This window comes from Momordica charantia (genome assembly GCF_013281855.1).
Source record: "Momordica charantia cultivar OHB3-1 chromosome 1 unlocalized genomic scaffold, Mcharantia_2.0 BLBB01000001.1, whole genome shotgun sequence".
Classification (NCBI taxonomy): Eukaryota; Viridiplantae; Streptophyta; class Magnoliopsida; order Cucurbitales; family Cucurbitaceae; genus Momordica; species Momordica charantia.
In genome coordinates this window covers 21,675,809-21,690,497 of record NW_028275157.1, presented here as the reverse complement: position 1 = coordinate 21,690,497, position 14,689 = coordinate 21,675,809, and the positions used below count along the sequence as shown (strand labels likewise).

General features: G+C 37.5%; 4 protein-coding genes across 4 annotated transcripts; all 4 read left to right on the top strand.

Annotated features, from left to right (window-relative positions):
- Positions 1-1,015: 1,015 nt before the first annotated feature.
- On the top strand, positions 1,016-3,114 carry CYP77B1 (cytochrome P450, family 77, subfamily B, polypeptide 1). Its single transcript, XM_088122116.1, has 2 exons — positions 1,016-2,349; positions 2,430-3,114. Exons 1-2 carry the CDS (start codon positions 1,308-1,310, stop codon positions 2,927-2,929), a joined length of 1,542 nt encoding a protein of 513 aa, XP_087978242.1. The 5' UTR covers positions 1,016-1,307; the 3' UTR covers positions 2,930-3,114.
- Positions 3,115-5,473: 2,359 nt separating this feature from the next.
- Positions 5,474-8,499, top strand: LOC111012504 (adenosine/AMP deaminase family protein). Its single transcript, XM_022286672.2, has 12 exons — positions 5,474-5,652; positions 5,784-5,854; positions 6,162-6,253; positions 6,340-6,399; positions 6,517-6,750; positions 6,838-6,914; positions 6,999-7,068; positions 7,158-7,271; positions 7,554-7,620; positions 7,807-7,911; positions 7,999-8,140; positions 8,235-8,499. The coding sequence occupies exons 1-11, from the start codon at positions 5,576-5,578 to the stop codon at positions 8,121-8,123; spliced, it is 1,092 nt and encodes a 363-aa protein (XP_022142364.1). The 5' UTR covers positions 5,474-5,575; the 3' UTR covers positions 8,124-8,140; positions 8,235-8,499.
- Positions 8,500-8,651: 152 nt separating this feature from the next.
- Positions 8,652-10,182, top strand: LOC111012477 (uncharacterized). The gene has a single exon (XM_088122121.1). It carries the CDS (start codon positions 9,668-9,670, stop codon positions 10,040-10,042), a length of 375 nt encoding a protein of 124 aa, XP_087978247.1. The 5' UTR covers positions 8,652-9,667; the 3' UTR covers positions 10,043-10,182.
- A 2,092-nt stretch (positions 10,183-12,274) lies between these two features.
- On the top strand, positions 12,275-14,659 carry CLS (cardiolipin synthase). Its single transcript, XM_022286398.2, has 8 exons — positions 12,275-12,865; positions 13,027-13,093; positions 13,195-13,269; positions 13,358-13,409; positions 13,672-13,757; positions 13,847-13,921; positions 14,021-14,115; positions 14,206-14,659. Exons 1-8 carry the CDS (start codon positions 12,375-12,377, stop codon positions 14,297-14,299), a joined length of 1,035 nt encoding a protein of 344 aa, XP_022142090.1. The 5' UTR covers positions 12,275-12,374; the 3' UTR covers positions 14,300-14,659.
- The last annotated feature ends 30 nt before the right edge of the window (positions 14,660-14,689 follow it).

Sequence of the window (14,689 nt, the reverse complement as noted above, 5' to 3'; positions counted from 1 at the left end):
ATTACAGGATAAATGTCATTGAATATTTTCTTCTTGTTTTTATTTATTTATTTACCATCAGCATATACAAATTTCTCTATTTATTTTTTTTTAATCGACCACATTTCCTTTCCCTGGACAAGGTCTTCGCATACACAGCTAATACAGGTAGGTTTCCTGATTTTTGACAATTAATACCCAGCATTTATTATTACCAAGTCTCAAATCTAAAGAAAAATTAACATATTTCAAGCATCTAACTGTAATTATATACGCTAAACGACATCATTTAATTATAAGTTTCAAATCTATAGTGTTTTAACTAAATAGAATGAAGGGGAGCAATTTTGTGGACTAAATTTGCTTGGGCTGTATTAATAGTGGGAACGTTTCTAGTTAGAGGGACACATGGGAAGGGTCATGCAAATTAATGAAAGGCAATAAATAACATGAAAGATAGGGTGTTATGCAATGACACCTTTATTTTTAGAGGGAAGGGTTGGAAACTTGAATTTTTAACCTCAGTGACACCTTAGTTAATTGAGCTACGTTTGAAGTGGTTAAATTTTTGACCTCTAAAGTACTATCCTTCTTTTGATTTAATGTAATTTTTCATGGATTAATATTTGACTTCCCATGCCCAATAAAAGAGAGAAGGGTAAAATTTTAGTTTTTTTCTTAAATAATGAATTATCAAATATTCAACTGTGACTATAATATAATTAGATATTCCAGCAAGCAAAATCAAAGCAAATAGGTTTGGTAGGATTGGTAGGCAATAATAGCAATAGGGTAATCGAAAGTCCAAAGCCGTGTTGCTCGGAAATGGATGTTTCAAACAATTTTGTATGCAGAATTAATGCAAAAACACAAAGCTACCAAAACCGTTCAAACTATTCCTTCAAAGTTGTATCTATTTGCCCATATGCGTGATTCAACCAACTCAACTCAACTCTTCCCCATCCTATTTATAATCTCCAACTATATCCTAATTTTGGTTGTATCATGTGGATATATATTATGCGAGAATTTCTTCCAAGTATCTACGGATGCAATAAAAACTCTTCGAATTGGACACGGCGAGGGCTTGTAAAACTAAAATTGAATACAACATTTTATATCGCAACTACTTTGGTGTTTATTTAGGCCGTACTCTGAGAAGTAGCTCTTTGTATTTATTGCGTTGTTTGATCAACCAAACTCATTCACTCCCCCTACCGCACCATCCACCCGCCGTCCTCCTCTTCTCTTTTTATATACTATACAATTTCCACCTTCCTCCTCCGCCATTAATTCACAACTTTACCATCGCCAGCTTCTAGCTAGCCATGGACTTACTGGATGCTGTTATTCTCCTCTTGGCACTCGCCTTTTTCTCCTTGTGGTGGCGCTACTGGTCCCTCACCGGCGGTGGCTCCAAGAATCTCCCCCCGGGGCCGCCCGGATGGCCCATCGTCGGCAATCTCATCCAGGTCGTCCTCCAGCGCCGCCCTTTCATTTTCATCGCTCGCGATTTACGTGAGAAATACGGCCCCATCTTCACAATGCAGATGGGCCAACGAACCCTCATCATTGTCTCCAGCGCCGAGCTCATCCACGAAGCTCTCGTGCAGAGAGGCCCGCTTTTCGCCAGCCGCCCCGCCGACTCCCCCATCCGCCTAGTCTTCAGCGTCGGCAAGTGCGCCGTCAACTCCGCCGAGTACGGCCCTCTCTGGAGGACGCTCCGCCGCAACTTCGTGACGGAGCTGATCAACCCGGCGAGAATCAAGCAGTGCAGCTGGATACGGAAGTGGGCCATAGCGAACCACCTGGAAAGGCTGAAGATAGAGAATTCCGAGAAGGGATTCGTGGAGGTTATGAGCAACTGCCGCCTCTCCGTCTGCAGCATTCTGATCTGCATATGCTTCGGAGCCAGAATCCCGGAACAGGACATTAAAGTCATAGAGAGCATATTGAAAGACGTCATGCTAATCACGTTGCCCAAACTCCCGGATTTCTTGCCCATTCTGACGCCGTTATTCCGGCGCCAACTGAAGCAGGCGAAAGAACTGAGGAAAAAACAGTTGGAATGTCTGATTCCGTTAATAAGGAAGAGGAGGCTGTTCGTTGAGGGGAACGGTGACAGAAGCGTGAGCGAGGCGTTGCCAGAGATGGTTAGTCCAATTGGCGCCGCGTATCTCGACTCGCTGTTCGAGCTGGAAACTCCCGGACGTGGCCGCCTCGGAGAGGAGGAGCTAGTCACGCTTTGTTCGGAGGTCATTAACGCCGGAACCGACACCAGCGCCACTGCTCTCGAGTGGGCCCTGCTCCACTTGGTCCAACAACAAGACATTCAAGAAAGGCTGTATAAGGAAATAGTAAACGTCGTTGGTAATGTCAATTAAATTCACCTCCTACTCCTCATACGAAAATTTAAATTTTGGTTTAAATTAATCTAAAGTTTTTAACAGGTAAAGATGGGGTAGTAACCGAAGGCGACATAGAGAAAATGCCATATTTGGGGGCGGTGGTGAAGGAGACATTCCGGCGACACCCGCCGAGCCACTTCTTGCTGTCTCACGCGGCCACCAAAGAGACGGAGCTCGGAGGGTACACGATCCCGGCGGACGCCAGCGTGGAGTTTTACACGGCGCATCTCTCGGATGACCCGAACACGTGGGACGAGCCGGGTTCGTTCAGACCGGAGAGGTTCCTTGAGGGCGACGGCGTGGACGTGGACGTGACTGGGACCAAGGGCGTGAAGATGGTGCCGTTCGGGGCAGGTAGGCGGATCTGCCCGGCCATGACTTTGGGCACCTTACATGTGCATATGATGCTGGCAAGAATGGTACATGCGTTCAAGTGGGTCCCGGTTCCCGGAGCTCCACCCGACCCGACTGAGACCTTTGCATTTACGGTCATTATGAAGAATCCTCTCAAGGCTGCGTTGTTGGACAGGTCCAATTTATAAAGGAGCTATTAGTTTGGTCTTTGTTTAATTTTGCTATATTTATGTATACTATATACAATTATCGTCCCAAATGGAGTTTAAACTTTAATTAGCCGTCGATTCCTATTGTATTTCCCAAAAATTGCATAAATCTTTCGCGTCCCCGTTTAATAAAACCTTGTTCTACATCTACTTTTATCTTTTAATATAGTGTAAGTTTTAATTTTATTAACTTTTTTTTTTGAGAACAGGATTTAATTTTGTTAACTTTATACCATCAATTAAATTAGTTTACTTCCTATTATTGTAAAGATTTTTGGTTAGTTATGAGCGCATTTATGGTGCAACCTTTTTTTTCCACGCCTTTTAATTACAGATTTCGACATTATATGGTTAAATTTGAGCACTTTCTTATTTGTCTTATTCTATGACATAAGTTTTTTTTCTTCTTCATTTTATGATATATTTCTTTGACTTGATTGGAGTATTTTATTAGTTAACTTTTTCTATAGTTAGTTCACGAATAATTTTGATAGAAAAGTAACTCTTTTTTTTTTATCTAATTAAAACTTAATATTTTGGATGCAATTGACAATTTAGGGCTAAAATCAACTAACCGACCCAATGGGTAAACATACAAATTGATCATATATATTTATTAGCTCTAGTATAATAAGAGAGCTTATGTAGATCAATTCGGGTCCCACCTCTGTGGTTCTACTTTTGAGCTTTGAATTATGACGGTCAAGTGTCAACAATAATTTTAGTTGGGTCCAATAACTTTATTATTTAACCAACTAGAAATATAAAGTTACGAATCATGTGCTGTAAGTTGGCTACCAACAAACCCTTCATCTAAACTTTAAGTTGTAGCCCATTTTACTGCATGGTAGTTTCCTAGTCATTTTGGATTCTATTCCTTATCTTATGTAAGCTTAAAATTAAAATGCCAGCTGATATTTAGGCGCATAGAAGAATGAACTAGCCAGAGATGTACACGATTGAGTTGGATTGAGTTGATTTGCAGACATTTTATGGACCAATATGAAAATTTTGGTTCATCTATTCTCTTATTCGAAGGAACTAATGTGTTTATATATTCGGTTGGGTCATTGAGTTGTGAAAAAAATACATGGCATGAGACAGGAAGATAGAGATTACAAATTCAAAATTAAACAAACTTCATCTACCGTTCCAAATTTGGAAAATCGTATTTCCATTTAAAAACCAGGGTGAATTGGATGAAAGGTTTTTTAAAACAACCGGAAACTAAATTAAAGAATTTGTAAATAACTGTATTTAAAATTTGAAGGGCTTGGTCTACCCTTTCAAATCAGTCATAAAAGAAATGAGATAAAATTTAGGTGTTTATCCATAAGTATACACCTTTTCATTTACCACCATTAAAAATTGACAACTATTTATTTTATTTTCTCTCTTTTTTCTTTTATACTCTCATCTCTTGTCAGTTTTTGAATGACGGTAAGTATGAGATATTTAATAAGCACAAAAGTTTTATCTTAAAAAATAGACTTTCCTATTAGCTTCTTTAGGTGAGTATAGCAAAGTCACACTTTTTATTTTTTTATTTCTTAGATATAGCTCCTGACGAAGGCATTTGATATGACTTCTCCATAACTCTACATAAAGGAACCATGCATACTTGAAGAAGGAAGAGAGCGTTGGTAAGGATTTCAAGATGTACATCTTCATTGTCAAGAATAGTGAAATATATATATATATATATATATATATATATATATATATATATATATATTTTGGGGGAAATTTTTGGGTTGAAGATCGAACCGTTCAGTAGATTGAAGAATTTCATATTCAAATCAGAAGGGTGAGGTGGCTTAACAGAAAAAAATTGGAGTTGCCGAGTTGGCATGGACTTAGTACAGCAAATCTAGAGAAGAAGATGAGAAGGAAAAAAAAAAAAAAAAAAACCTTAGGTGCCTATCCACTCTACCTCCATAATTTGATGACATATTCAAAATTTATGGTATTTTAAATATGATTAAATCACCAATAAATTTAAAACTTTAAAAAAAATAGATATAAATTTAACTTAAAACTTCGAAAGATCTTAATATATCTAATGCGAATACATTTGACTATTTTTCTTTCTGGCAGTGTAAATATGGTCACCCCTCCAAGTATCTGCATCTCTACCTGGTGTGTAGGTTAGTTGAAAGTTGAAACCATTAATTAATTTTGGCAGCTCATGAATTTCTTGTCGTTGTGGCTTTACATTTCCTATGTAATGTGCTATGAAGTCTTTATTCAGTGTTTTTATGCTCAGTATTTGAAATTTTGGACTTTTGGGAGTCATTTAAAAGTGGACCTTTTAATTTTTTTATTTTCATTTAGAAACTGGAAAATTGGAAATGGAAAAAAGAAGGAAAAAAAAAAGGATAAAAGTGAAATGCGGCTGCCTGGCTGGATCGGGCCACCCCTGTCTATTGGGCCTTATCGTCTGGCCCATAAAGTCGGGTCACTGTCGCCCGGCCCAAATATCTGGTCAACCCGGAATGACCAAACGAATACGGATTTCAGAGATAGTGCATTGCAGTTATCAAACTCAAGGCTCAATAGAGTCAATGGCGTTGAGTAAGATTGTTGAGTTTGAGTGTGAAAGATAGAGAGAGAAGAGAAGCAGAGATGGAGTGGTGCGAGTCGATGCCAAAAGTGGAACTTCATGCTCATCTCAACGGTTCCATCAGAGATTCTACTCTACTGTAACCTCTTTTTACCTATTACATCCATTTTTTCTCCTCACTGTACTCTTGACTGAATTTCTCCTGGTTTCGATTTTCTGTGTGGTTCTTCAAGAACTATTTTCTCTTATTTGCTTTTGTTTTTCTTCCAGGGAGCTCGCCAGAGACTTGGGTCAGAAGGGTGTCTTGGTTTTCTCTGATTTCGAGCATGTCATCCTCAAAAGTAAGCCAGTTCTCGTTTCCTTCTTGGTTTAAGCTTTGAGCTGTGTTTTGGTTGTTTTGGGAATGTAGATGAAAAGAAGTTCAATTAGCTTACTAATCTGAGGCTTTGTAAATTGTTTTATGTAATGTTAGCAAGCTCCAAATATGGCCAGTTGTTCCAAAAACTACCCTGTTGTTGGGATGCTGACATTTAATTCGAGTATTACAATATAATTATGTCGGGTTTCTTTGTTGCTTATGATATGGCATATTCCAATATCTAGAATCTTTGCCTGAGGCTCGGAGTTGTTATGTGTTTCTTAATTCAGATGATCGTTCTCTTGTTGAGGTTTTCAAGCTGTTTGACCTGATCCACATGGTCACCACTGATCATAGAACTATTACAAGAATCACTAAAGAAGTATGGAAAAATCTATTTGCTTTTTCTATCATTATGTGTTAATGTTCATTGTTTTACTATCTCCCTCTAATTCTTCTTTTAAACAGGTCGTTGAGGATTTTGCTTCCGAGAATGTGGTCTACATTGAGTTAAGAACAACTCCGAAGGTATTATATCTGTTGCATTTAAGCTTTTAATTTCTCTTTCTCTAGGGGTCACATTTCGTTATAAAGGTCATATATCAACCTTCTTGGTGGAAAAATGATGAAGTTCACTTTCAACAGAAAAATGAGTCAATTGGAATGAGTAAACGATCATACATCGAAGCAGTCGTGGAAGGTCTGAAAACTATCAATAATGTTGATGTAGATTTCTTGCCTCATGATGTCAATGCCCAAAGTTCTTTAAATTCTCTGCCTATGGACAACACTCATAATTTAACTCCAAGAAAAAAGATATATGTTAGACTTCTTCTGAGCATTGACCGACGAGAGACCACCGAAGATGCCATGGAAACGGTATGTTAGGGAAGTAAACTTAACCCCAAGCTTGCTGCACCTTTGGCAATGTATGACATGTTCACATTTTCTTGCGCCACTTATTAGGTGAAACTTGCACTGGAATTGAAAGATGTGGGAGTAGTTGGTATTGATCTTTCAGGAAATCCAGTTGTGGGTGAATGGTATATTTTCTTCCAAAAGTCTTTCCAATATGCGAGCTTTTTATATAAGTTGTAATTGAATGTAAGAATTTAAACTTGATTCAGGACCACCTTTTTTCCTGCCCTGCAATTTGCAAAAGAAAATGGCCTTGCCATAACACTTCATTGTGGCGAGGTACACTAATTTTTCCTATACTCATGGTAGCAAGGACTAATAATACCCTCACTAGTTTAATCTTTATTCCTGGAAGCTAGTGCTTGTAGGTACGTAATCCGGAGGAGATACAAGCTATGCTGGACTTTTTGCCTCAGAGGATTGGTCATGCTTGTTTCTTTGAAGGGGAAGATTGGGAGAAGTTGAAATGTCTGAAGATTCCGGTTAGAGATCTATTATTTCAGCAACGGTTTTTCTACTTGATCTAATGTTCTTCCATTGTTGAGCCTCGAGAAACACACATTTAAAACGCACAACTGCAAAAACCATTCCATATTTGCAAAGTGAACTTTTTAAAATGAAAAAACTTTCTAGTAAAGAAAACTAATGAGATAGTTAATACCTTTTATCTCCTACTTATATTTAGTGCAGGAATCTATTTACTCACATATAAAGCTTTTGAATTGCTGCATGACTTTATAATGTGATTTTCTTCCCTTTTTCAGGTTGAAATTTGTTTCACATCCAACATACGGACCAACTCGATCTCTTCACTAGATGTTCATCACTTTGGTCAGTTCTAATTCTCATATGTTCTAAAAGGTTCCATCAAGAAATTTGAAGTAATCTTTTTGGGTAATTTGATGCATTTAAAGTAGAACCTTAAAGCAATCTTATTTATGATTGTAGCATATATACTTATTTTCTGTGACCAAAAGTTAGAATCACCCTTGTAACAACCTGTAATTGGCAATGCAGATGACTTGTATAAAGTAAACCATCCTTTAGTAATCTGCACCGACGATTCTGGGGTTTTCTCTACCAGTGTTTCAAAAGAATACAGTTTGGCAGCATCTGCATTTGGTAACTCAAAACTCTATTCTCGTTGCTGTATGTAGTGGACATCAGCTTGAAAGCTAATGGTCAGAGAACCTTGTTTTCCCATACCAGGTCTTGGAAAAAGGGAAATATTTCAGTTGGCAAGAGATGCTGTTGATTTCATATTTGCAGACGATGAAATAAAGAGGCTTTTGAAAGAGGTGTTTGATTCTTTCAGATCGAATCTGGCTCTTTGATCATACGATTTATCACGGTATTTAACTCATTGCTACATTTCCAGAGTTCAAGGGTCAGTTTAGACTACTACTGCTTTTGATCAACTACCGAAACTCTTTCTGTTTCTGCAGGTCTTTGTATCGTATCCCTTGGTAGCTTTCTAGTCCTTGGAGGACGTATTACATACATATTTGATATTCCTGAAGTAATATGGGTTTGGAGAGTGGGTCAGAAAGTATAAACTTCGTATCCAGCATTGTTGGATGATAAATGGAAATCTGATCAATTTACAAGGCTTCTACTTATTTGGTCTTGTCTGTTCTCTGAACCTGTTATGTTTTCTCTTCTAGTGACACTTTTTGTTAATTTAGATTCAGATATACGTTGGTTGGTTCACTTGCTACTTCTTCGGCCACTTTTCTCTTTCCCCTTCTAAAGCCAAATCCAAATTGAAGCTTAGAGTAAGGGAAGAAAAAGAAAAAGAAAAGCTTTGATTTTTGGTTGTTATATAACTTAAAAACTCAGTTTACAGTACGCTGTTTGCTGTAGCTCAAGAAAGAGGGTTAGGAGTACAGGCAGGTCGATTCACTTTGCTTTTAGTCAAAATCAGCTTTGAGCTGAACTATTGACAAAACCACACTGATGGAATCAACTATCAAATCAACTGAAATCAAATTGAATTGTTCAGATAGATACAACCTGTCAAAATTAAACTGATTGACTAACTTTTTTGCTTTATATTTTATCAAATCAAACTGATTAATCTTTGGTACATACAGTATAAGGTATTCCATGAAAAACATAAAATTTTACTGTGGCTGCATTGAAAATAGGACTCCAATTGCTCTGGCAACCGGGTTGGTAAGGACTTGAGTCTCTTGCGCTCATACTAACCTAGAGATCTCAAATACGAACTTCTCGATGAATTTAATACTAAAAATCTTTGATGTCTCTCGAGTTGCTTAGAGTGGATACGGGTGTCCTGGAGTATAGGGGAGTAAAGTTTCGACTCCAGGTATTAAAAAAAATAGGACTGCAGTCCCTACTTGTAAGAAGCTTGAGAAATCTTAAGCCATGATCAGTTCAAATCTCTTCAATCTTATACACAAGAACAACCTCAGAGGAAGAATGAGAATTCTTGATCAGCATACGTATCCTCCTTAAATAAAAAAAATATGAATATCTAGTGGGGATTCGCATGAGTTCTCTACGGATACTCAAATCATTTCAGATAGCAAAACCAAAATAAGAGTGGGCAGGCCCCAATTCTGAGCATGCCTGTGCTAATGATAATGCCAAGTCTCCCCTTGAGGAGAGAACTACGTGGCCAAACAAGTCAAATGAGTTTCTTAGGAAAAGACATCATCATTGAAAAACATGCTTCCAGAGCAAAATAACAAGTAGAATATGATGTCCCCAAAATCCACCAATCACGCAGTAACTCCACATTTGTCAACTTTATCTAAAGTAATTCCATGGAGATGGCCTAGACTTAAAGCAACCCCAAAAAGTCCTCGAGAAAAGGGTCTCCCAAGGCCGCCTCCACTTCCATTTTTGGGTAAAAATGTATAAAGGAATCAGCACAAGCAGAAGCTTCTCGGAGAAAATGGGCAGCGTTGCTCCACTAGCCATTGGCACGCGAGGCACTGTGGGGTCGCTGGTGATGAAGGAGATCGAGTACTTCACCAAGCTTGAACTCGAACGCCATGGCGGCTCCCAGAGGATAACTGCTGAAGCTTCGAGAAGAGGAGATTCAAAGCCAAGCTTCTGGCTTCTGTCGTCCACTTGGAAGTGGAAGAAGAGAAGATCAGGCAGCACCAATGGGATTCTCCCTAACATTTGCTCTGCTGTTGAATTGTCAAAAAGCAATCGCTTTAATGGGATTCCTGGTTTTGGTTACAGGATTCTCAAAGAAGATGTCAATTACTTTACCATTTGATTCCATTCAATTCAAAAGGGTCCTTTAATTTGTTTGCTTTCTGTTGAATTGCTTTCCCCTTCATGTGTTTGTGTTTCTTTTCAAGGCTTCCAATGTTCTGACTGGAAACAAAATAACAGTTCCTTTACTGATTTGATTGAGATTTGGAAACAGGCACTGTTCAATAGAATATTGCATTTGAAACTATCTGCAATCTTTCTTTTCTTAATTCTGACATTCGCAAAGAGAGTGAGAGAGACGGCAGCCATTTGCGTCCATCATGAAGGTAGCTTAAACTTACTAATTTTAATTACTCAAATAAATTGAATGTAACCCACTTAAGTAGAGCTAAATAAATAAGGTTTGAATTTCTCATCCCTACTTTTATTGAACTCAAGAAAAGAATATGTATATGTAATTATCGATCTTAAGAGTGTATTTTAATGGGAAAGTTTTTAAATGGAAAAAAATATAGCCGCATACTGATTTGGATTCAAACAAAGAGAAGAAAAAAGTTGATTGTGTAATATTTTAGAAACCGTTCAATATAATCTTCTCTTTTGTTAGTTTGATGAGATGAACATTGTTTGTTTGAGAATAGATAGGAAGGAGGTATTAGATTGTTTTGTGTTTGTTGATTTTATGATTTTCTCCATAGAAATTTGAGGTTATTATTTGATATAATTAAAATGAATCATAATAAAGTAGGTCACGGGAAACCATGTCAAAAGCTCAAATGTTGAAGAAATGAATAATAATGCACCGAATAAAGTTTGGTAAAATAATTGAATTTATTATGGTTTACTATGTCATCAATTGTCACAAGGTTACATCATACATGATTGATACAAACAAATGAATAGAAAAATAAAAATTTAAAAACAATTAGTTGAACATATTTTTATGGATTTTATTTTCTATATTTTTAAAATCAAATGCCAACTAGCTTTTTTTTTTCCATGGTCCTTTTAGGTTTTAAATTTAGTTTTCATACGCTAACATGAGCATAGCTCAATATAATTGACATGTATTTCTTTCATCGGAAATTCGATCTTCATATCTCCAAATTATTTTACTAAAAATAGAAAAAGGGTTTTCATGTCATCCCTATATTTTAAAATGCTACCTTAACTTTAAACCAATGAATTTTAAGTTTAGTGTCCCTTAGATCTTTACACCATCCTCACTATCTCTTCTTCCCGACCATCCCCACCCCCACCCTATCTTCCCCCGTTGGCTGCTTCCCACTAGGACCTGTTAGCATATTTTTTTAGTATAATATGTGGGGTGAGGATCAAATTCACAACTTCTTGGTTGGAGGTATATGCCAATTACTATTTAGTTATACTCGTACCTGTTGACGTTTAGTTAGCCTTTTGTTAAAGTTAGTGATAATTCTATTATGTTAGGTATCAAAAGTGAACTTTAGCATAAATTCACAAAAATAAAAATGTAAAATTTTAAAACACTAAATGTTAATGAAACTTAAAATTCAGAAAATGTAATATTTTTTTGAGACACCAAAAAAATGTAATATTTTAAAACTTAAATATTAGATTGAAATTAAACATAAAACTCAAATGTAAAAATGTGACATTTCGAAATCTAGGAAAAATACACTCAAAATTTAAGAACTAAAAATATATTTTTCCTTAATATTTTAGGGACCTTTCTGTATTAAATACCATCTTATCAATAATAACTGCAATCTAATTTCTAAAGAAATCATATGGTGCAATAAATTTGTTTTAAAAAAGCAATAAACTCCTTTGCGAAAAAAAAAACGCAATAAATTCATCCAAGAGTATAAAATAAAATTTAATCCAATAAACTTTAGTAAAGTCTAGATTAAAAATAAACAAAAAAAAATCTTATTAAGGACAATGGAATATGGATACCGATCCAAAAGACTTTGACGTAAAGATAAGTCCATGATCAGCCACGATCTTGATTTTTATAGTGGGCCGGCTCGGCTAGGCGGAGTTTGTTGTTTAAGGTTTGTTGAGTTTGGGCGGGTCAGGATCAGGCCCAATCTAGACTCAAAAAATAATTTAGATATTTTGGGCTATTTGGACTTGATTTTATCCTGGGCCGAATTTTTGTTGGGCCGGACGGATCTAGTAATGAGATCCATTGAGTTTTGTGATTCTCCGGCTTCACTGGCCCATGGGCTTGTCAGAAAATCTTGGTCATTGTCTTGGTCCACGTCCGAAGCAAATCCACGTGTCCGCCGTTGTCTTCTTCCCCAACGTGTGAAACCTAATTGCAAATTTGCAGATTCCGTCGTCTGACTCCTCCACCGAGTGATCTCCAACATTGGAAAGGCCGTAAACAGAAAGAAAATGCTGTAGCAATGGCGGTCTTTAGGTCTCTGAAAGCTCTAATCAAGAATAATGCCAGTAGGTCCAAAACCTTCCTTACGACCACCACATGTACAATCTCAGCTCCGTGCTCTCCTCTTCCTCATTTTTCCTCGCCGCCTCTATATCCCTTCGGATGCCACTCAACCAGGCTTCTTTCTCCCCTCTCTAAATTGATCATTCCCTTCCATGGTCCTCTCTTCTTATCGTGCCCGCCCTGGAAGCTTTCGCAATCCGCCACTCCTCTTTATGTACAAGGAAATAGAATTATTTTGCGCAAAGTTGAAGCTCTGAATTCTGGATTAAATTTGCTCCGTAAAACCAAGCTGCCTCTCAGAATACGATTTGGGTCGGTATCACCCGCGCCAAATTTGTTGGATCGGTTGAATTCAGACACAAGAACTGATAATTCGGTACACGGCTTCGTAAACTTGCCCAATTTAATTTCAGTGAGCCGGTTAATTTCCGGTCCCTTTCTTGCATGGTAATGTTTCAAGTTCTCCACCCATGACCTAATTAAAGTTTAAATCTATTCCTTGTCTCCTGTTTGACTCATCTGTTCGTTATTTTCTTGATTAGCATTTCTATTGTAGGTTCATAATGTTTATGATCAATAGGTTTTGCATCTTCTGGATACTGATACAGGATGATATCGAACGGCTTGTACTCTTCGGCGATGGTGGGGTTAGCTATATCAGGAGCAACCGACTGGGTACTCAGATTATGCTGCCATTCTTGAATCAATCAGAATAGTATTCAGAAAATGAACTCGGTCGATATAATTATAATAACCTTTTGTCCCCTCTTTCGTAGCTGGATGGATATACAGCCAGGAAAATGGGAATAAACTCCGTTGTGGGTTCTTACCTGGATCCCTTAGCTGACAAGGTTAATTTTCCATTTCCTCTTCCAACAATTTCATGTCTAGTTTGAATCGGGTTGGTGGAGTTAACTCTGGTTCTGGTCCGGGGTTCAGGTTCTTATTGGATGTGTTGCTTTGGCAATGGTACAGAATGATCTTCTCCATCGTAAGTATTCCATTCCCTCTAATCTAATACTTGCTGGTTCATGTTAGATTGTAGATACAACTTTCCATTGTTGGAGACGGTCATTGTTTATGGAATTTAAATTTTCGTCTTGAATTTCCTTCCTAGACAAGCCATTGATGCTGCCAGGCAAGTTATTATGTTTCAATGTGATCAGGCAGACTATTTGTTGAAGATCGAACACGTTTTCAAATTTTGTCAACACATTTATGAGTATAAAATTTGATTTTGTTTTCTGTGGTAGCTGGACTTGTTGCCCTTGTTGTTGGGAGAGATGTCTTACTTGTTAGTGGTGCTGTATATCATAGAGCGAATAGCTTGGGTTGGAAGGTGTGCAAACTGCTATCTTCTTGATGGGATGCTCTGTTTTTCTTTGAATGTGCTTCATCTTTAATATAGTTAGCTTAACAATCTTTCAGTGGAGAAGTTGGCACGACTTTTTCAATCTCGATGGTACCTCTCCTCAAAAGGTCGAGCCTCTCTTTATTAGCAAGGTAACTATAGTTTCCGATCGCACATTTACATTACAACATGAGTTCCAAAAATAGATAAAATATTTGAAGAAGTTGGATTCAACTATTTTGGTGTCTTAGGTGAATACTGTTTTTCAATTGGTATTGGTCGCTGCTGCTCTTCTTCAACCCGAGTTCGGAACACAGGAGACCGAGTTGTATGTCACCTTATTAAGGTATGTCAGCCACCCGTTTCCTTGTACCCTTGCTTGTTCTCATTAAATAACATATAAAAAAAACTTACAGTTCTTTTGAATGGCTTGCAGTTGGCTAGTGGCTTCAACAACAGTGGCTTCCACAGGAGCATACGCAGCTCAGTTCTTGAAGAAGAGTTATGGACTGATTGCTCGGAAAGTATAGATTTAGACCTTGCAGATGTAAGCAAGCTTTTCCGATGCAAAGAAGGTGAAGAAGCATACAGTACAGCTCCAACAGACTTGACAAATTATTCTACAGAGCTTTCACTCATAAATGAAAAGAAGTTTCATGCTCAATTTGAGAAACTCTAGTTGTATATAATTCCCGGGAACAGTAACCTAACATATGTCTCATGTTGTATAAACACTGTCCATTATGTTATTGGCGGTGGTCTTCTCTATTTCACCTGTGCACGTAGGTAGAAAGAAGGGAGTGGTAAGATTTTACTTTGTTCTAGCAACCTTGTACAGAGATTCTTCCAGCTAAACTCTGCTTATTTGAGGAAGGTTTAACATTTGTTTCTTTCGTTTCTAAAGAAGAGAGTAATCACAT